Raw genomic sequence first — 23,843 nt, forward strand, 5'->3', positions numbered from 1 at the left:
AATGCTAGGTAAGTATTCTACCTCTGATCTGGATCTCCAGCTTAATTTTTTTTTACATTTCTTTTTAAAAAGATTTCATTAGTTACATCTGTGTATGTATTTTGTTGTGTACACATGCATACAGGTGGTGCAGAAGCCAGATGAGGACTGATGATCCTTTAGAAATGGAGTTACAGGCAGTTGTAAGATGCCCAATATGGGTCCTGAGTAGCAAACTCCAGCTTTTTGCAAATGTAGCAACTACTCTTAACTGCTGAGCCATCTCCTTAGGCCCCATTCCTACATTTGAACATATAAAACAGAGTTTAAAAAACTATAGTCAATGAATGTCAGTGAAGGTCTTTATGGGATGATGAAATGTGTTAGATGTAATTGATGAGCTCACTAAATGCTTTCCCTGTGCATAGGTAGCATGTTTGCATTTGTCATGGCTAGGTACGCTGTTTTGGTCATTTTGTCAGTGTTTATAGAGCCAAGCAAGGTCTCATCTATATAGCTTAGGCTGACCTAGACCTCATGATCCTCTTGCCTAAGGCTTCCCAGTGCTGACATTATAAAAATACACTCTTGTGCCAGGCTGTTCCTTTTCTAATATTTAGAAAGAATTGTGTTTTTATCTGCAGACTCCTTTCAATAGCATTACAGTTTCCCAGGAAACTCCTATTTATAATCTGCCATCTTACTAGATATAGTATTTTAAAAATCTGTACATCTACACAAGTGTGGTGGCAGATGGTTATAATTCCAGAACTTGAGAGAATGAGATAGTTGGATTGTGAGTTTGAAGCCAGCCTGGGCTATACAGCAAGAACTATGATAATAAATGAATGCATGAATGTATAAATACGTAAAGTAAATAAGCAAAGAAACCGGGCATGGTGGTCCACACCTATAATTTGAACATTTTGGAGGCATAAAACGATCAATAGCGTAGGGTTATCCTCCATAACACACTGGGTTTGAGACCAATCTGAGCTATATGAGACCCTATTATTTTTCAGAGAATATATATTAATTCAAAAGTTGTCAATAATATATGGTGTTGTCAAACACATAATTGCTTCTCTATTAGCTAGAGACCAGAAAGTTTAAAAATCAATCTGCTAGTTACCTTTAAGTATTCACAATTTTTGAAGAGAACTTTTATTTGGCTTTATATGTGCATATAAACATGTAAGTATTACACATACATATACCTGCCTTAAAACATTTTTGTAATGAAATGGTATCCAAGTGATCTAGTCTACTTTACTTATGTATTGACTCTTATATATCCTAGGCCTGCCTGGAACTTGCTGTGTAGCCAAGAATGACTGAACATGAGTCTCGGGTCTCTGCCTTCTCAGGGCTGGGAATCAAACCCAGGAATTTGTGCAAGCTAGGCAAACGCTGGCAAAGAAGCTACATTTCCAGTCAAATTTAACCCATCTTAAATGCATCTTAGACAGTTCTGAAACAATATAGTATTATTATTTTTAAAAAATAGAAAATTGAGTCTATGGAAGTAATTTAGTAGTGGTGTATCTAGCATGCTGAAGGCCCTGAGCTCAATCTCCACCCCAAAACAACTAACCCCAAAAAGATTTTTATTCAAGGATTTGGAAAAGAATATACAAATTCATCTAAACACAGTTTTAAAGTTATTAATTATAAAATGACTTTTCAAGCCTAATAAAATGAATGATCAGCAATATTCATTTTAAATATATTTCAGAGTAATAATTTTGAGTATAAAGAAAATTAAAATGGATCATTAAAAAGCCAGAACTTAAACAGATTGGTAATAACATACAAATTTTAAAACATAAATAAATCTTAAAAGTGGACTAATGGTGGCCAATGAAATAGCTTAGTGTGTGAAGATGCTTGCTGCTAAACTTGACTAACCTGAGTTCAAACCCAGGGATTCTTTAAGGATATGCAGGGTCAGCGCAGCACATATAAATCTGCAGCTCTAAATGGGAGCCCTGATTGAGATGAATAAGGGACACACAAACTGGAACAGCTAGAACTGAATTACGAACAGCAAAGAGTAATTATTCTGACTTATGCTTACCTACTATACTCTTTTCTGGAGCAGGTGGCACAATGTAACCAACATGCAAATATTTGCTTGCTAATTTACTATGCAAACCAAGAAAGTCACTGAATCTTCTTTTGACTGAAAATTCACTTTTACTGAACATGGAAAGGGAAGTCTACAAATAAAGAAAAGGAATTTCAAATTAATAGTAAGTAGTCATTTAAAAATGAATAATGCACATAACTGTAAGTATAGTCTGCTCTGTTTTGCAAATAAATGCAGAGTACCAATGTGGCTTATAGATTTAGAACAACAAAAAAGAAAAGAAAAAAACAAAATAAAACTTAAGGCCCAAGTCATAGTTTTTAAAAAGTAATATAAGCGGTTAGAAAATACTGCTTTATTCTGTTTCTGACCTATCACACTCATCTATACCATTCTTTTGCTAGTGGTTTTTTCCTTTGTTTTCTGAGACAAGGTTTTGAGATTTTATATATATGCGAAACAACCTAGGCTATCTTTGATCTCACAGTCATAAACTACAGATTCTTCAATTTACCCACAGCTCAGACCTCCCAAAAGGCAGCTCCATGCAAATCTCACTGAGCTCAAACTCACTGCACTTTCCCTGTTAGAGTAAGAGTCCAATAGGGACAGCACTGTCCTCTACTCTTTACTGCTATGCTCAGATGCTTGCAACAGAACCTGAAATTATAGTAAGGGTTTGATAAGGATTTGTTTCATCAACTAACAAAACTTTTGCCACCTCATTGTGTCTCTCCATCTTGTCTTTCTCCAACTACAAAGTTCCTCTATCATACATAAATAAATGTCTTCTTTATTCCTACTCACACATTATTGATTCTCCTACCTATATAATTCAAACAACCATTTATTTCCATTACTTTCAAAACTGTTTCCTCAGTGTCCTCCCCAGCTGTAGTTGTTTGTGTGTCCCAGGCTGGATTAGAACTTACTATGAATTTTTTCTGCTTCCCAGGCCCTGCCTCTCAAGTGTTGAAATCACAGGTGTGTCCCATATCCCTTGTTTTTTCTGCATATTAGAGAGTGAACCTGGAGCTTCATGCATGTTAGGCAGGCACTCACTCTGACCAACTGAGCCACACCCCCGTGTAAAATTAAGATGTTATGACAGACTTGCTTTCTGTTCCAAGACTTGATCCTTAAAAGCTGTAGTGGCCTCAACTGGAGATCTTGACCTGCACTTGGATGCTCACAATTGACACTGAATTAGGACAGAGATGTCCCGGTGAAAACCTAATAGTGCCATGCTTTTGTCCAGCCTAATAGCTCTCCTTCAGGCTAAGGATGAAGCCAAAACTCCTAATGTGGCTACTCAAAATACACGAGGCCTTGTGGCCACCAAATTCAGCCTTGAGTCACATACAGATGAAACTCTAGAAAGTATAATGCTTGACTTTGGCCTTTTACACAAGCAAATCTTTTGCCTGACAGAAGCATCTTGCCCCTCCCATTCTTACCTCACCACTCACCTTGAGTCTACTTTAGCTAGGCCTGGCCCTCAGGTCTAGATTAATATGCTCACATCCTCTGTACTACACAGAGTGAGGGGCCAACACTATTGAAGAAGAAAAAGCTTACCTTTGTTGTTACTCTGTATGCCATGTAAGCATTCATGCCATCACCTATAAAGAAAAAGGTCATAGACTATCATTAAAATCCAAATGTTTGGGCAGAGGATAGGTAAGCAGTAGAATATTTGCCTAGTGTGTGAGAGAGACCCTGCATTTAACTAATTAAATTAAATGCTTCAAAATAAAATATAAAAAAATTTAAAAAGAAACAATACTGTAACCATAGACTTAAAGTGGAAAACTATAGGATGTAACAATCAAGCTAGTCAAAAAGAAATACAAAATACAATAATGACTCACCAACTTTTTCCGGATCTGACACGCCAATTTCTATATCAAAAATATCTCCATTTGCTTCTTCTTCAATCTAGAAAAGTGTATTTTGGTGTTAAAAAAAAAAATCCCTTTATCTTGAAGGTAAGGAGCAGCTGTCTATGTGGACTTATGGCCCTCTCAATAGGGAATGTCTGCCTAGTGGTACAGCCCTGGCTAGCTGTCTGGAGAGGTCCTGTGCCCTAGAAAAGATCCTACTACTGTCATCTCTCTAACCAGTAACATTTCTAATTGTCTTCTAAATACTTACTTGTATACCCACAAACAGGTAGAGCTCTTACCTCTCATCACAGAAGCTTCTTTTTGCAACAGATAGAGACTACAGAAACTACACTTGATAATACTAGTTGACATGCCAATGTGGATGGGAGACATTTCTCAATATCCTACCCTTAAATGAAGAGCTAAGGCAGTCATCTTTCTCCCAAGGATGAGTCAACTGATAGATGATCCCATACCAAGTGGACAGTCAGTCATAAAACACAGTACTCAGTATGAAATTCTCAAAAAATGTAAAAATTTTGACTTATATTACTATCATAATACCAACGAGTAGTTTTTACTATTTTTTTTTTCATATATACAGACCCTTGTATTTTTACTAGGGTCATGTCACAATAATTAAAAACCAACAGGAGCTTTCATATATGCTCATTATATAATAAACAAAGAAAACACTCAAGTAATAAAGATCATTTGGAGAACAGAAATGTTTGTCTTAATGTCTCGTATGTATAAAAAAAGCAACAAAAAACTTTTAAAAAGAAAAAACATGCAGTTTTGTAAATATTGTGAATTTTTTTTTTTTTTTTTTTTTTGGTTCAATATGAAATCTTTTGTTCTTCTTGCTTCTACATCCTGTGTGCTGGGATTATAAATGTGTTCCACCATACACAGCTGAAGTGGAACCTTTAGACTAATAAATGTTTTATTGCCTTACTTTTATTCCACTTCCCTACCCCACTGATTTGTCTGGACTAGGAACCTAGCTTGCTGTGGGCTCTAGTTTCTGCCTCTCTAAAACTGGGATTGCAGGACAGCTGCCCATGTCCACCGGCATTTATATCCGTCAGGGTATCTAAACATACATGAACTTTATCTACTATGCTATTTTCCCAGCCTCAGCCCCAGAATTTTCACTCCTGAATTTCTCCAAAGAAAGAACACATTACTTGTATCAGTAGAAACTTGTAGAAATTATATCTAAAAGTAACTTTAAAAGAATGATTCCTCTAATTACTTTTTAAAAACATATTTTTCTCGAAGACAAGGCCCTGTAAAACTCAATTTTCAAAACCAGCAAGTGGGAAAAATAACTTGATGGGACTACATAGAGGCCCCTTTGAAAGTAATTTAAAGCAAGTATTTCAGTGTGGAGGTGGTGGCACAAGCCCTTGGCAAGCAAAGGCAGGTGGATCTCTGAGTTTGAGGCCAGTCTAGCCTGGTCTATATAGTGACTTCAAGCACAGCTGAGGCTAAAAAGAGAAACCCTGTCTCAAGCAAAACAAAACCAACCAACCAACTAAAACAAAACGAAAGGAAAGGAAACAAACAAAACAAAACAAAACAAAAAAAGCCCCAAGAGTTTCAAGTACTTTTGCTATAGAAGAGTTTGTAGAAAGGTGAGCTGGCAATGTAACTCAGAGGTAGTATGCCTGTCTAGCAAAAGGATTCTGGATTCAAGGCCCTGGATTCTATTCACAGCACTGAACAAAAGCAAAAAGCAAACAAAGGACAAGATCCAAGAGTATTAATCTGCCAAAAGCCTCAAGGCAATATTAATAATATAAAGCTATAACAAAAGTATATTTTCCCTACCATCTTTCTGTTCAAAGTCACTTTTTTTTAAGACATTAAGCTAATCTTTTGTACATGCATACTGTGATTCAAAAAAGTGTGTGAATTGTTAAGTGGACAATTCAATAATTCTCACAAAATGAGCTAACCAGAACTCAAAGAAGAAATGCAAGCAACTAATACATCCCCAAAGATCCTCTTACAGCTGGCCTTCCAGTTACAACGTCTTCACCCAGCCAACTCGGCTGCTACCTGATAGTTACCAGTGCATACAGTGTTCACTAACTTTATCTGGATTTTGTGAGTACTCATTTGCATTTTACTACTTTCCCTTTGTATTATTTTTGAAAGGTTATTCACATGTTTGTATATAGTCACTATTTAATTGTGGTTATACCAGTTATTTATTACTAGTTAAATAATTTTTAAATGTTTTATATTTAAAATAACCTCTATATCATGATTGTTTTCTTCTCCAAATGTGCCTATTAAAAAAAAAAGGATCATCACCAGGTCTTAAGAATGTAATTTTAATTGATCTGTACCTCTTTCTTTTAAAAAAGAAAGCTTGAGGAAGCTCAAAAAGAAATAAAGACAAGCCAGGCAGTGGTGGCGCACGCCTTTAGTCCCAGCACTTGGGAGGCAGAGGCAGAGGCAGAGGCAGGAGGATTTCTGAGTTCGAGGCCAGCCTGGTCTACAGAGTGAGTTCCAGGACAGCCACGGTTGCACAGAGAAAACCTGACTCAAAAAACAAAACAAAACAAAAAAAAGAAATAAAGATAAAAGTTTGGGCTACACATGCAGCTCAGAGGTAAAGCAAACAAAAAACCAAACCCACTAGCCACTCCTTAGCACTCCTGTAAAAATAAATAAATACCAGATAGCAATCTTAAGTGTCAATAGTATTCATTACATGCTCTATCAAAGAAAATTACTCACACCACCACTTTAAGTACGTTCACCCATCACTTGTTCAACATAAGAACCTTCACAGGCACATACTGTTATCACAAGACCACACACTTAATGTAGAAGTAGCATGAGTTGATCACTGAACTCTGCAAGCACTCTACCACTGAATTACACTCCAGCTTCAAACTCTCTGACTTAAGAACCATACGTGGTAGAGTTCCACAGGTTAGATTATTTAGAAAAGCTAAGAAAGGAGCATTGTTATGAGTTTTAAGCCAATCAGGACACTATGAGTTCCAGGTCAACATGGGCAACAGAGTTAAAAAGATCCTGTTTCAAAAGTCAAACCAAACCAGAACAACAAAAAGAATGGGTTAGAACTCAATTGTGGAACCATGCTGGCTTCCAACAGAGACCTACCTAACCCTGCCTCCCAAGTACTGCGATTATAGACTACGATACCATGCCTTTCTTCTTAGTATTATTTTTCCGTCTAAAATATCTGAAAGGCTTTGATTAGAAATAACTAACGAGAGAGAGGTACTGGGTAAGGAACAAAAATGTATTCTTTACATATTAACCTAGAAGTATAAATGTTCGCCATACCTCTTCCCTGGATCTGTCAAAGATGACTGGAGCAGAGATACTCTTTGATTCGATTCGAGGAGCAATGAGTGTGGTGGGAGTGACAGGAGTGACCGCAGGAGATGGCTCGGAGGACAAGATGGGCTCTCGTTCTGGACTGTCCAAAGACACCTCTTCTGTGGCTTCTAGATATGAATTAAACAAGTTAATCAAGGAAATCACAGCATATAATGGTTCATAAAATATGAAAAACATATCTACAAGCCTCAAAAGGACTATGACTTATAAGTTATCACTACCAAGTGACTTTGTGTAACTAATTATTTAGTTGTTTATGAAAACTTTGCAGCAAACAGGAACCGTGTTGGTTTTATGAAGAACTGTATTAAGTCAGTTTAACTATCTATACTAGGGAAAAAGCAATGATGTGAATAATCCCACATCCATTTGTGTTTGAACTGGTAATACAATGTACATGTGGAAACTTACCTTTCATATATTTTATTCAAACTAATATAATTATTTCACACATATAAAAACAAATTTTATAGCAGAAGACTACCTTTAACTATTCCAACTGAGATTAAAAACCCTGTTATGGGAAACCCACCAAGTTAGTAATCTAAAGCAATTAATTGCCAAAGATTACTAGATATTAGTTGAATATACAAATATGACACAAAGCAAAGAGATGTTTAGATTTTAATTTTAAATGCTCATTCACTTGAAATATCTAAAATTAAATATATTTAAAATCAAACCACATCAATAAACTGAATGTCTACATACTATGTAACACTGTGCTAAATGCAGAAGGAACACAAAGAAATGGAAAAATAATCATACCTGCCCTCAGGGAGTTTATAATCTAGTTGAGAAAACAAGACATGTGGAATGTTAAATAATAATAAAAGACTTAAGAGAACAATAAAGAATGTTATAAGACATTCAATTACTATTTGAACAACAGAACAAACACTATAATTTGAGTAGACACAGGAGTCAATATTTCAGGATGGGGAAATCAGAAATAGTCTGTGACTTTTATTTGAGGTTGTTTAAACAGAAGTTGGAGAAAAATACCATGCAAATAGAATAACAGCATAAGTAAAAGTGAGGGGTAGTGAAATTTAATCAATGAGCCTAACACAAAACAGTCCTGCAGGCTTGTAGAACTGATACCAAGAAGGGGAAGGTGGACTTATAAGGGAAACAAGGGATCAGACCAATGGTTTTTCAGGCTAAGGTTTCTGGATTCTTGGGATTTTCAGAAAGTACTAATTATGGTCAATGAGCCACTTTAAGCAGTCAACTTGAAATTATACAGGCTGACATATTATCAAACTATTTAGACTGGTTATTTAATGTTGACAAGATAGCTGATAAGGATCTCTTTATCTTTTTATATTAAAAGAAAAATGACTAATAACTAAAATCTTTCAAACTATGGTAACCTAAAGGAAAAAAAAAAAAACCAAAACCTATAAATACAACAGACTACATATGACCCTGACAGAACAAATTAAAACCTTAGATACCACTTTAGGCTTGGAACACTGATGGCATTTAATACTCTTTACAAAAGAAAAAAGAAAAAAAAAAAAACAAAAACAAAAACAGGGACAGAGAATGGCTTAATGGGTAAAATTGCTTTCCACTGAGCTTGACCAAGTTTGATCCTTGGGACCCATGGGGTGGAAAGAGAACTAACTTCTATAAGCTATCCTCTGACCTTCATGCACATACTGTGCATGTACACACACACACACACACACACACACACACACACAGAGAGAGAGAGAGAGAGAGAGAGAGAGAGAGAGAGAGAGAGAGAGAATAGAAAAGTTTTAAAGAGGTTAAAATAGTCAACAATAGCTGTAGCATGGTGGTGCTCGCCTTTAATCCCAGTGTTTGGGAGGCAGAGCCAGGTAGACAGATACCTATGAGTATGAGGCCTGATCTACTTAGTGAGACCTCTGTCTCAAACCCAAAAAAACAGTCAACAATATAAGAAAGTAAAATGTAGCACATCAAAACTAGGTTTAATGGGCTGGAATGATGGCTCAGTGGTTAAGAGCATCTGTTCCAGAGGGCCCACGGTCATTTGCTAGAAGCCATATGGCAGCTCATAATCATCCATAATTCCAGTTCCAGGGAATCTAGTGCCTTTTCTACCCTCCACAGGTACTACATACAGTTGGTACACATATATAAATGGAGACAAAACAGTTATACACATAATCCCACTGTCATCACTTAAACTCAGCGGTTCCCAAGAGGGTTGCATATCAGATATTTACATTATAATTTATAACAAAGGCAAAACTATAGTTATGAGGTAGCAATAAAATAATTTTATGGTTAGGGGTCACCACAGCAGGAGAACTATACATTAAAGGGTCACAGCATTAGGAATGTTGAGAAACACTAATTTAAAGCCAACCAAAGTTTTTCAATGACATTTGACTGCATTGATCTAGGTTTTGCTTGCTTGTACTAGTAGCTGCTTCAACAGCAAAGGGCTGGGAACTTGAAGTAAGGCTATGTATGACCTAAGCAACTAATATAGAAAGGGAAGAAATCAAACTGACAGTCTGCCTTACATTGATTTTGTTGTGGTTGTTTTTTGTTGTTGTTGTTGTTTGGTTGGTTTTTTGAGACAGGGTTTCTCTGTGCTATCTTGAAACTCACTCAAGTTCACAGATCTGCCTGCCTCTGCCTCCGCAGCTGGGGTTAAGCGTGCACCACCACTGCCCCACTTGTTGTTTGGTTCTTAGGACAGGAGCTCATGAAGGTTCCAATTCATGTTACTGAGGCGAATCTGACCCTGCAGTTGCCACCTCCTAAGTTCTGGAATCAGAGGTGTGTATCACTATGTGCAGACTTTAAACTGCTGACATGGCTTCTTTTAGCTTAAACAAACAGCTACAAATATGGAGGGCTCAGTTGAAAACAAGTTTAAAGGTTAAGGAAGATACAGAGCTATAACTTGAGTGAAATATACAAATATTGACTTTGTTCATAGTCAGGCATTCGTTAAGATGTAACAAATGGAGAAGGGTTAGACCACTCAACTCATTTGGTGAACATTTTATAAGTAACCTAACAACATGTCACAGCTAGTTTTTTTTCCATGTGCTGAGTGAATTACCTACACTATACAAAATTATATAATTTATCTAAACACCAATACACACAATATAACCTGGTTTCTTTATAACTTTAAAATCACAATGTCTACACTGCTTTAAGCCAGATCTGTATTCTATGGACCCAAGATATGTTATTACTACTAGAGAACGAGTTTCATCATCCTGATAGCATATGCTATACTTACAGGTTCCTAGCGTCACACATTTCCATAGAAACAGAGACAGATCTGATTAAATGCATTATAAATATGAGCCAAGTGTAGTATTACTTATACAAACATGTCTTAGATCACCTAAAGTCATAAAACACAGCTAAGTTAAACTGTAAAGTATAAAAATAATTTTATTTGAAGTTTAAAACTGTTGCATGCGTATGTGTGTGTATGTATGTATGTATGTACGTATGTACGTATGTATGTACGTATGTACGTATGTATGATGTACATGTGGCAGTGCAGGAATGTGCCAGAGTGCACAGAGAGGTCAGAGGGCAATTTCAGGATTCAGTTCTCTCTTCCCTGAGGGCTCACTGGATCAAACTCAAGTACAGTCGGGATTATACACAAAGAACTCCACCCACTGACTCCTTCTCACCAGTCCCAAATTGTTTAGGCTTTAAACAAAAATTGACAATATACTGCTGTCCTTTCATTATTTCCTTCCTTCCTTTCTTTGGCATAGGGTCTTATTATGTATTCCTTATCTGATATATAGCCCAGGCTAGCCTTACATTCTAAACAATAGTCTGCCACAGGCTCTCAAGCTGGAAATCTTATGGACTTTTGTATTAGGAACTATACCTTCAAGCATACTTGTACATTTGAAAATGGATCACTACAAAAGTTGAGAACATTAATAACTCAATAAAAGCCAATAAATCATGTTGCTAAATATAAAGTTATCTACTATTTTAATTGTATCAGTATTAAAATTTTAATCGTGTCAATTTAAAATTTTAATTTTTGCTTTTTAATATTAAAATATTAATTTAATTTTAAGACATAGGTGTTTAGAAGAGTCAAGCATTTTTTACGTTAGAATGGACAACAAATTTATCCTATATCTAAAACAAACTCAACCATCAACTTACCTAACATCAAACCTATAACATATAGTAATTTTTATTTTTTATATATATGAGTGTTTTGGATATGTGTATGTCTATGTACCTCATGTGTACCTGGTGCCACCAAAGGCCAGAAGAAGACATCAGATACCCTTGAACTAGAGCTAACATATGACTGTGAGCCACCACACAGGTGCTAGGAATCAAGCCTGGGTCCTCTGGAAGACCTGCTTTGGCATCTCTCTAGCTCCCATATAGTGATTCATACTTTGATTTTGCTTTGTGACAACTTGTAACAACAATAACAAAAAGAATACAATCATGCTACTTCCCAAGGTATGGTCAGTATCATGTACCCTACTCTCAAAATTAAGGATATTTTTGCTTCTCCTACTGGTCTGTATGTATTTCTTACAAGACCTAACTAGATAGTTCCTATTGTGCTAAGTTTCTTTTAGCTATCACAAAAAAAAAAAAAAAAAAAAAAAAAAAATCAAGATAGGACAATTACCTGCGAAAAGATCTTCTCTGTCGTCATCTAGTATGACTTCTACTGGTTTGGAGCCATTAGAGTTTGCACTAATATCTTCTGCAGGAAGACTGGCTGGTTCGGGAGATGATGGACTTGACTGTTAAAAGAACAATAGTGGACAATGGATTGGGATGCTTATTTGATTTTCATTGTGTCTCTAGCTAAAGAAATACAACATTCTCTTGTTAAAGAGGAAAAGAACATCTATTTATATTTAGAGAAGATCAAATACACTTCAATACATCCCCTTTGCTAAACAATCACTTAACTCAAGTATATCATCCCTTTCAGAGGCACTAGCATATCATACTTAGTTACTAACAAAACCATATGTATCACAATACAACCAAATTCAGAGCAAGTCCCTTGATTTTAAGAGTGCTTTTTTTTTTTTTTTTTTTTTTTTTTAATCATGGTTATATTTCTACTGGGGCAGATATATCCAGGTTCAAAGACCTTTAAAATAAGAAGATCAAAGACACACATGGTGGTTTATACCAGTAATCACAGATTTTGGGAGATGAGGCAAAAGGATCAAGAGTTCAAGGTAAAACCCAAAAACTTACTGTATGTTTAAGACTGGCTTGAGACCCTGCCTCAAATAAACCAAAATAAAAATACATATAAAAATAGAGCCTGTGAGATGACTCAGTGACAAAGGCTCTTACTACTACACCTAATGACCTAATAAATTCAATCTCTGAGAAATTAATTCTAAAAGACACTTCTGATCTCTTGCCTCACCCTCCTAAATTCTGGGATTATGGAACTCTATAATATCCAGCTGTTTTTCCTACTTAATGTTATAACCTATGAATCCCTTGTGTACTGCTGTGTAGTAAGTCATTCATTACAATAAGTGTTCCCAAATCAATTAACCTACTCTAGATAAACCCTCAAAGATATGTCCAGAAATTTGGTTCCATGGTGATTCTGAATCCCACTGAGTGGCAAGATTAACTGACAGATCTCAAGCATTCTTTAAAATGAATAAACACACACACACACACACACACACACACACACAATCAATAGAGGGTTTGTTTTTTCTTTTCTTTTGACAAGGTTTGTCTGTATAGCCTTGGTTGTCCTGGAACTATGCAGAGTAGGATGGCCTTGAACTTGGTGGCCCACCAGCCTCTGCCTTCCAAGTGATGTGACTGAAGTGGTGTGCCACTACCACCTGGCTTTTGTTTGCTTGTTTGTTTTGTTTTTGTTTTCAAGACAGTATTTTTCTGTGTTGTTCTTGATGTACTGGAACTTGTTTCTGAAGACCACGCTGGGCTCAAACTCAGAGATTTGCCTGCCTCTGCCCCCAGAGGGCTGAGATTAAAGGTGCTCCACCACCACCCAGCTGATAGAGGTTCTTCATACATTTTCCATAAAAGAATTTGTTAGGGAAGGGAAGTCAGATTTAAATTACAGGTATTTTCAGTCAGTCCATGGTTTATCTTTCTACATTAATAGTAGATCCACAACAGAATTTCTTAGTTTCACAGAGAAAAAAAAATTAATATTAGTAAACATTTTGTTAGATGAATGATCTTTTGTTTTTGTGGTGGAAGAGATTGAAACCAGGTCCCTGTACACAAGCTGGGCAAATACTCTGCTACAGAACCACATCCATATCCCCCTAACCATCTTTGATATCATTCATCTTTTGGGGATGGTGGCCCATGCCGGTAATCACAGTACTTTGTAGAGGCAGAGGCAGGAAGATTAGGAGTTCAGGCCACCTGTGACTACAATGCAAGTCTTAGTCACATGAGACCCCATCTCACAACAGAAACAAGAAAGCTGGAGAGATAGCTGAGTGGCTAAGAGTTCCTGCTCTCTTTGCAGAGAATCCATGTTCAGTTCCCTGAATCCAGCCTATAAACTCAAGCTTCAGGGGATCCAACACCGTCTTCTGGCCTCTGTGAGCACCCACATGAACATATGCATACAAACACAATTATTTTTTTAAAAATTAAAAACTTGCCAGGCAGTGGTGGTACACATCTTTAAACCCAGCACTTGACAGGCAGAGGCTGACAGATCTCCAAGTTCCTGGGGAAGCTGAGGTAGGAGGTTTACTAGATTCAGGGCAGCCCAGACTACCTAGTAAGATGGTGGGGGGAGGGAGTTAAAAAAGAAAGCAAGCCAAGGCCTTAATCTTTGTAACTCAGCATTTAGCAGATACTTGGCATGACAATCAAAACATCAGAATGAAATGAAAGCTAGGCATAGGAACAAACTTCTGAGACTGCAGCACAGAGGCTCTGTGGATCAGTCTGAGGATCATAAGCTTAAGGCCACTTGGGCACAAGGCAAGACCCTAATTTTATTTATTTACACTGCCATAACTGTATATGATGCACTGTAATAACATCTCCCTCCCCCTTGAATGCTGAGTTTAAAAAAAAGCTTTTAAAACACACACACACATACAGAGAGACAGACAGACAGATACACACACACACACACACACACACACACACGAGGGGAGGAGAAGGATGTGATTCTACTCATTCAAACTCCAGGATAGGGAAATCTATAGTGATAGATTAGCTATGTTAAAGTTAGAGGCTGGGAAAATGGGACAACATCTAAAGGGTACAAGATTTCTTTCTAAAATAATGAAAACGTTCTAAAACTGACTGTGGTAATAGATACACATATCTCACTAAACTAAAACAACTCAAATGTAGACACAAATGGGTGAACCGTGAGCTATATGTCAACAATGCTGTTTAGAAAAACAGGTATAGCCAAGGTTCATGCTTGTAATGCCAGCACTTGGGAGGCAGGAGAACTGCTAAGAGTCTATGACCAGCCTAGGCTACTTAAGTGAGACCTTTCTCAAAACAAACAAACAAACAAACAAACAAACAAACAAACCAAACCCCAAAACAGACTAGCATGACAGCTCAATGGGTAGGATGCTTGCTGTCAAGCCTGATGACCTTAGTCTGATCTGTAGAACCTACATGGTGGACACAACCAACCCCCATAAACCACACACACACACACACACACACACACACACACACACACACACACAATGGGATTAGAAACCCCATTAGTGTGATGTTAAAAGAAAACAGACCACCACACAATAATATCTATTCCTGCAAGAGACAATTGCTATAAAGAATTTATTAAGCCAGGTACAATCTTTGTAAAAGCAGACAGAAGTGACTATGACCAGTGTCCAAAAAAATAATACAAGCTCTCAAAAGTCAGTGGCAATCATGAGGGACATGACCCCTACTGTCACCACAGTAACAGACTACCAAGAGCTAGATACATCTTTGGAAGTGAGACCCAAAACTTAAAAGAGACTTAAGATCAGTCTTATGAATATGACATCCATGGCACATCTGTGTGGGCTTGGTTGCTCACTCCCCCCCCCAATATATATAATTTTAAGATAAAAACAGGCACACTAAATTGAAAAACAGGATCCATATTATTTATTGCCTCCAAGAAATGTGCCTTACCATCAAAGATAGGGAGAATCTTTAGGGTGAAAGGATGGATAAAGGTATTCTAAGCAAATGGAACTGAAAATTAAGCAGACATCACTGTTCTATCTGACAAAACAGAGTTTGAACCCAACTAGTCCAAAGAGATAAAGAAAAACACTTCATAGTGATTAAAAAAAACAATTAATCAAGAATACAATTTTAAACAAACATGCACAGAGCACAAGTGTGCCCAGTTTCACATAATATTAGACCTATAAGGTCAGAGATTAACTCCAACTTAGTAAGCCAATGCTGCCAACGTCCCATCCTCACCAATAAACAGGTCAACCAGACAAAAACATCTGAGTTTAATGATAGCATAGCTCAAATGGAACTACCAAACATCTAATAACATTCCACCCAAACACTGTAGAATATACTTTTTTCTCAACAGCCCATGGAACTTTTAAAACAAAAGGACACAAGTCTTAACAAATACAGAAAAAGTTTCCTGTCTCCCACCAGATAAGAATGGAATAAAAACAGAAATCAACAGCCATAAAACTCACTATGGAAATTGAACAACACACTATCAAATGATGGGTAGGTCATCAAAAAATATCAAAGACAGGCTAAGACCATAGCTCAATGGGGCAAGTACTTCATAACATGCACAAAGACCTGGATTTTAAGACCTATCACAGCATAAACTGGATGTGGTGGCATAAACCTGTAATCCTAACACTTTGGAGGAAGAAGCAAGAGGATCATAAATTCAAGATCATTTTAGTTACCTAGCAAATTTGCCTGAGACTCTATCTCACTCTACCACTCCCAACCTCCACCCCTACCAGCCAAAAAACATTCCCAGAAATAAAATGAAAATTCGGCATGTCAAAGACCTATAGTAAAATAAAAGCAATCTAAGGAGCTCACAGCTGCAAGTACCTGCATTATAAAATCAGTGGGTAGGCACAATGCCTCAGCAGACATGCATATCTGTCACCAAGGCTGACAACATGTTTGATTCTCAAGAATATGTAATATTGGAAACAGGAAAAGTATTTTCCCCAAGTTGTTCCCTGACCTCCATATGTGTACACAATTTTGTTCTTTTTTAACTTAAAAATCAAGGCTCTAGAGATGTCTAAGGGCACTTGGACTGTTCCTAGCACCCACACCATCAGATAGCTCACAACTACCTGTAACTCCACTCCTAGAAGATCCAATGATCTTTCTGGTCGCTATGGGCACCAAGCCTGAATGTGGTATGCAGACATATATGCAAGCAAAACACCCATACAATACTTGTTTAATTAAATAATAATAAAAATAAGAAATGAAAACCCTAAGACCATTTATTTGCTGCCTAGAAATGTGCTCCACCATCAAAGACAAATCAAAGTTCAGTAAAAGCATGGGGAAAACATATTACAAGGAAAGAAACACAAGAAGTAAATGTCGCTCTGCTAACGACTGGCAAAATGGACTTCAAAGCAAAAGGTAAAGTCACTTTATAGTCGTGAGGGAGCAATCCGCCAAGAAGACTTTACAATTTAACAAAGAACATAGGTGCAACCAATTCATACAACAAATATTACTAGATATAAGATCAAATTATCCCCAACACAATAATGGTGTTTAACACACTACTCTCACCAATAAGACAGGTCATCTTACCGAAACAAACAAATATGGAAGGGGAGAATCAATTTTACAAAGTTGTTCACTTACACATGTACCATAGCATGTGTAACTGCATACACCCTGATGCAAGCGCGCGCACACATACATACACACACACATAGAATAATTTTAAAAAATAAAAATAAAGCCGGGCAGTGGTGGCACACGCCTTTAATCCCAGCACTTGGGAGTCAGAGGCAGGCAGATTTCTGAGTTCCAAGGCCAGCCTGGTCTACAGAGTGAGTTCCAGGACAGCCAGGGCTACACAGAGAAACCCTATCTTGAAAAACAAAACAATACAAAACAAAACAACCAAAAAAATAGAATTGAATAAAAATGAAGAAAACATGTCAAAACCCTTGAAATATAATGAAAGTGTCCTAAGACATAAGTTCTTAACTACCAGCATTTATATTTAAAAAACAAAACCCAAAAACCCAGAGGGCCTTTACACAACCTCAGTACTCTGGAAAAACAAGAACAATGCAAACCCAAAGTCAGTAGACCACAAGAACTAATATCAGCAAATAAATGACATAGAAAAAATTTAAAATACAAAAAATAAATCAATAAATAAAGAGTTGATTTTTTGAAAAAAAAAATTCTAAGATCACCAAATATTTAGTCAAACTAAAAGAACCAGAGAAAAACAAAAATTAATAAAATCAGAGATGAAAAGGTAGAGACTACAACAAAAACCAATGAAAGTCAGAAAATCTGGGCTGATGCGATGACTCAGCAGCTCTCAGCCAAGCCCAGCAACCTAACAGAGCTCAAGACCTACAGAAGAGACCTGACTGCCACACATGCACTATATGTAGCACACACCCCAACACCCAATACAGTAGAAAAAAATTTGTCATAAAATCATAAGGCTAAGCCGGGCGGTGGTGGTGCACGCCTTTAGTCCCAGCACTTGGGAGGCAGAGGCAGGCGGATTTCTGAGTTCAAGGCCAGCCTGGTCTACAGAGTGAGTTCCAGGACAGCCAGGGCTACACAGAGAAACCCTGTCTCGAAAAACTAAAAAAAAAAAAAAAAAAAGAAAAAAAATCATAAGGCTATATATTAAGAATGTATATTGGGGGCTAAAGAGATGGCTCAGCAGATAAGAGCACTTGTCCTTCCAGGACGCACGTCTGGTGGATTCCAAGGCCTGTAACTCCAGATTCAAGAGATTTCATGCTCTCTCCTGGCCTTCACAGGAACCCATACACATAGAGCATTCACTCAAACACAGATACACATAAAAATAATAAAAATAAATCCCTTTTAAATTTAAAATGTGTAAATCTGCTATATTAAAAATTTAAATACTTATTTCACTAAATTTGAAAATTGAAAGAAAATTAATTTATAAATGCATGACTTACTGAAGTTAAACTAAGAGATAAATGACATAACCACATCTGAAAGAAGCAAGATTTAAACAGTAATAAAAATCTTCTAACGAAAAGAAATCCAGCCCCAGATGCATTCACTACAGAATTCTACCAAATTTTCAAGAATCAACAATCATCATTCTCAAAGTATTCCATAAAATAAGAAAGAATGCTTTCACACTCTTATGACTCCAGTGTTATGTTGATGGTATACCCAAATAAAGACACAACAGAAAAAGAAAATTACAGACCAGTCTCCCTGATGAACATAAACACAAAAATTCTCAATAAAATACTTGCAAACCAAATTCAAGATCACATCAAGAAGGTAACTTAGGAAGCAGAGAAAGAACACAGATTATATTTGAACGTTTGTTGTTCTTGCAGGTTTCACAAGCACACACATGGTGGCCCACAAGTACCTGTAACTCCAGTTACTCCAAGTACCCATTCTTCTGACCACAAAGGCACCAGCCATGTAGAGCACACATACAGAAACACAGGCCAAGAACAAACAACCCAAAAACTCATACACAGAAAATAAACTTAAAAAATAATAATAATAATTCAGGCTGGAGAGGTGGCTCAGTGGTTAAGAGTACTTCCTGCTCTTTCTAAAGATCCAGGTTCATTTCCCAGCACCCACATAATGGCTCACGCTGTCTGTAACTCCAATTCCAGGGAATCCAACACCCTTTTCTGGCCTCCTTGGGGTCCTGCATGCAGGCAGTGTACACAAGTAATTGGTTTTTTTTTTTTTTTTCTTTCAAAAAAAGTAATTCATCATGATCAAGTTGGCATCATTTCAGATACAGGAAACATACAAATCAGTAAATGTTATATATCACACAAATGGACTCAAGGAAAGAAATAACATGATCATCTCAACAAATGAAGAAAAAAGGCTTTGGGTAAAATCCTCCATGATAAAAGCCCAAAGAGACTAACAATAGAAAAAAACATATCACAACACAGTAAAAGCTACATATAGCACGCCTATAGCCAGTATCCCACTCAGAGATCAAAGCATTTCTGTTAGTCTCAGGAACAACGAGGACATCTACTCTGCTCTTCCTACTCAGCAGAGTGCTTCAAGTCTTAGCTGCAGCAGGACAGTCAAAAGAACGGATGAAAGGAATACAGATAGCAAACAAGTCAAATTATATTTACTTGAAGATGATACAATTTTATTTAATAGACCCTAAAGACTCCACCAAAAACTTTTGGATTTGATAAACACTTCCAGCAATATGCCAGGAGAAACTGACATACAAAGATGAGTAGTTTTCTTATTTACTAATAACAATGAACTTGCTAAGCAAGAAATCAGGGAAACAATAAACAATCCCATCACAATTCTTTAAAAATAAGTAAATATAAACATACCTTAGAATAAACCTAACCAAGAAAATAAAGACCTCTACAAAAAACAGTGAAGAAACAAACCTGAAGACACTAGGAAACAAGATGACTTCCCAAACTCACAGATCAACAGAATTACTATTATGAACAGATTCAATGCAATCCCTAACAAAACTCCAGTAACATTCTTCACGGAAATATAAAGAACACTGAGATTCATATGGAAGCACCAACAAACTGGAAAGCAAAGAGGAATGCTGCAATCATATATGATTTCAAGTTACACTACACAACATGGCACCAGCACAAGACAAGCATGTACACAATGCAATAAACAGAGGGCCCAGCTATAAATCCATGCAACCATAGTCATCTGACTTTTAAATTTTTAAAATTTACATTTATTGAGGATATGAGGGGCACATGCATGCCACAGCCCGAACAAGGGAGTCAGAGGGCAATGTATAACAAATTGTATCTTTATACATTAAGTCATCTCACCAGCACCCAGCCACCAGATTTTCAACAAAGATGTCCAAAATATATATAACTGAAAAGACACCCTCTTCAACAAATGGGACTTGGAAAACTGGCTATGTAGATTATCTATTTTTCACCTTAGACATAAAAAGGCTTCCAAATACATTAAAGACCCTGAAGCTCTGATACTGTTAGAGGAAAAATAGGGGAAATGCTGGCACAGCAAAGACTTTCTGAAAAGGAGCTCATTAACTCAGCAAACAATACTAACAACTCACCAAAAGATTTTGGGAAATTAAAAAGCTTCTGCACGGCAATGGAAACATATTGAGTGAAGAGACAGGCTATAGAATAGGGGGAAAAAATCTTTATACATCAGACACAAGATAAATATCCAGTATACAGAACTCAAAGAACTACACAAGAAATCAAACAAACCATCCCAATCAATAAATAGGCTAAGGGTCAGAGGCGTGGTGGCGCACGCCTTCATTCCCAGCACTCAGGAGGCAGAGGCAGGAGGTTCTCTGAGTTTGTGGCCCCACCCCCACATGCACATGGACGTATTTTCCAGGTCAGCCAGAGCTACACAGTGAGAGCCTGTCTCAAAAGGAATAATAGATAGGACTCTACAGTGTTCTACAGAAACAGAATATGTACAACAATAAGACCCCTGAATAAATTATATCTGTAGTCAGAAGCACTGATCTGGAGCTAGTAATGTCTCATTCAACCTAATTACAGGAGTGGTAGTACACAGTTCCTTTTTGTTTGTTTTGTTTTCTCTGGGTAGCCCTGGAGGTCTGGAACTCTGTAGAGCAGGCTAGGGTCAAACTCAAGAGATCTGCCTGCCTCTGCCTCAAAGTGCTGGGACTAAAGTCATGTGCCACCACTGAGTGGCTATTGTGGTACATGTCTGTAATGCTAGCACGCAGGCTCAGGCAAGAGGAATTAGTTCCGAGTCAATCTAGGCCACAAAGAGAGATCTGGTCTCCAAAGGAAAAAAAAGCGTTTGTTAACCATACAGAATTCCAGCCAGGTGCAGGCATTTGTGCATGAACACAGGACTCCCTGTACCGAAGTGGTGTAAGAAGCATCATGTAAACAAGGAGTGACAGGACAACATAACGTCCTCCATAGATTGTCCCAAACATTTTCAAGGGGGAAAAAATGAACCTTGTATGCTAGCCTGAAATTTTTAAAACTGAATCTAAAAACCTCAGTCATACTACTTTCTTAAAATGAATCCATGAGATAAGACCAAAAACCAATTAACAATTTTATTTACAACTTTGACAGTATATTAACCAAGATAAGTTTATTCACAATAAAACTTTGCGGACTTACTCTGATACACACTATACTTCTTATTCTGTGTATTGTGATTAGAAAAGACAATTCAGGTTTTAGAGCCCAGCAGACATATTCAACACACATTAAGTGACGTAAAACATATAAAAGGCTACGAAGACACTAATTCCCCATGCCTAGAAAAATATATTTTGCAAAGTAATTTTAGGAGATGATGGTTTTGACAATGAAACCAGTATTAGCTGTATTAAGACACAAATACCCAAGAGTTTGTTTAGTACGTATCAGTGATCAAGGCATTATCCAAGAAATGTATAATGTTAGAAAGTGGGGTCTGGCTTCACTACTACAGATAAAATTAACAGAATGAGATGCATGTTGAACTGTCCCTGAAGTTTTCAGTTTCTGGTCACTGAAATTCAGATGGTGGGTATTTTACAGCTATTTCCATTTGATTTGGTGCAGAACTGAACAGGACAACAAAGCTAATACTGAAGAACTTTACAAGAAAGCACAGGGCAGGGGAGATGGTTAACCTGTTAAAGGGCTTGCCTACCAAGACTGACAGTGGTGTAAACAGACAACCAACTCTCAAAAGCTGTCTTTTGGTTTTTATAAGCTCGTATGAACACACACAAAATACTTTAATTAAAAAGAATTAGCTGAGGTAAACAATCTTCTGAGAAAAGTGCTTACATGCTTAAAATTACCATTTCCGGTATATGTGCTCTCATTCAATGTAAAACAATTCAAGTGTGTCTAGAAAAAGGCGGGTCAATACAGCTAAATTCAGTGTTTCCTTTGACAAAAACAGGAACACTCAGCTACAGAGATCGCTGACCAAGCGAAAAAAGAGGAAAAAGAAGTGGAGATCTGTTTCTATTTCTCCCCTGGTAATTAAAAACCAGTTTCCTGGACTACTCCACCCTTCGAGTTTGTACTTTTCAAACATTACAGCCCCTAAAAAGTCTAAAACCCAAGCGTCGGCTAATCTCAGCATTTGGAAAAGGGAGTGAGGCAAGAAGATCAGAGGTTCAAAGCCATCCTCAGCTACATCCTGAGTTCGAATCCAGCCTGCGGCCGCACGAGATCCTGCGTAAGCCTCCTAACTCAAATGCATTTTACCTACTCAAAAACAAGAGGCTCTTATCTCCAAGAGAACTAACAGCCCATGAAGGGCAACTGACAGGGAAAAGCGCACCCAAGACCTCCCTGCGGACCCTCGAGCCACGGAGAGTTCACGACTTCCTGGCTCTCCCGCTGCAGGGCACACCCTCCGGTGGGCAGAGAAATAAGCACCGGAGCTGCTGAAATCCCAGGGGAGCGGCGGCGCCCTGGGAACTGGAGACAAGCCCTCCTCCTGCCTGGAGGAAGAGGCGCGAATGACACGGAAGGCCCGAGAGACCGCAAGCACGGCTGGGTCCGTCCGTGGGTCCCGGCTCGGTGGAGATGAGGTCGGCTCCCAGGCCCGCAGGCTGCCGTCCCGAGGCCTGGCCGCCCAGGCCGAGCTCAGGCCCCTTGACAGGCACCTGAGGTGCAGCCGGCGTCACAGGTGTCACCGGACCTGGCCTGGCCAAACCCGAGGGGGTGGGAAGGGACAAGTCGCGGCAGGGGAGAGGCGACGAGGCGAAAGGCGACACGCACGGCGCGACCTCCTCGCCCGGGGCCGTCTCACCTCCAGTGTGGAGACAGTGCTGGTGAACAGGTCCTCTCCGTCCTCCAGCTCCTCAAAGTCGGTGGGCTTCACGTCCCCCAGCGGAGGAGGTTCCCTCTCAGCCGCCATCTTCGCTGGCCTGGACGTCTGCAAGAGCCGGGCCTCGCGGACCTGTCACGTGAGCACGCAAGGCTGGGCTGGCGCGCCGACCCGCTGGCTGGCCCGCCTCCTGGCCCGCCCCTCGGGCCCGCCCCTCGAGGCCCCGCCCCGCCCCGGGCTGCCTTCCCGGCGCGAGGCCCCGCCCCCGACAGAGGCAGTGCTGGTTCTAGAGCTCCGAGCTGGCCCCGCCCCTTCACCCCTCCTCCTCCTCCTGTTTCCACGTTTTGGCGTCTCTACTTGCATGCTGACCAGACTCAACAGACAAAAAAAATCTTATACTTGTTACTACAGGACTAGGGAGTAGAAGAGCTTGGACGCTAGCCTTTGAGATTGGATTGAACACAGAT

The 23,843-nt window shown here is 38.4% G+C and overlaps 1 protein-coding gene across 1 annotated transcript in view; it reads right to left on the bottom strand.

Annotated features, from left to right (window-relative positions):
- Nucleotides 1–23,601, bottom strand: part of Snx2 (sorting nexin 2) — a 41,210-nt gene extending 17,609 nt beyond the window's left edge. Inside the window, exons 1-6 of the mRNA XM_034518269.2 lie at nt 23,359–23,601; nt 11,996–12,113; nt 7,288–7,451; nt 3,940–4,006; nt 3,647–3,690; nt 2,057–2,198 (exon numbers count right to left, since the gene is read on the bottom strand). Of these exons, the coding sequence (XP_034374160.1) occupies nt 2,057–2,198; nt 3,647–3,690; nt 3,940–4,006; nt 7,288–7,451; nt 11,996–12,113; nt 23,359–23,466 (643 nt within the window). The 5' untranslated portion in view covers nt 23,467–23,601. The remainder of the gene's footprint in view (nt 1–2,056; nt 2,199–3,646; nt 3,691–3,939; nt 4,007–7,287; nt 7,452–11,995; nt 12,114–23,358) is intronic.
- Between the last annotated feature and the right edge of the window lie 242 nt (nt 23,602–23,843).

Source organism: Arvicanthis niloticus, chromosome 14 (genome assembly GCF_011762505.2).
Source record: "Arvicanthis niloticus isolate mArvNil1 chromosome 14, mArvNil1.pat.X, whole genome shotgun sequence".
NCBI classification, from domain to species: domain Eukaryota; kingdom Metazoa; phylum Chordata; class Mammalia; order Rodentia; family Muridae; genus Arvicanthis; species Arvicanthis niloticus.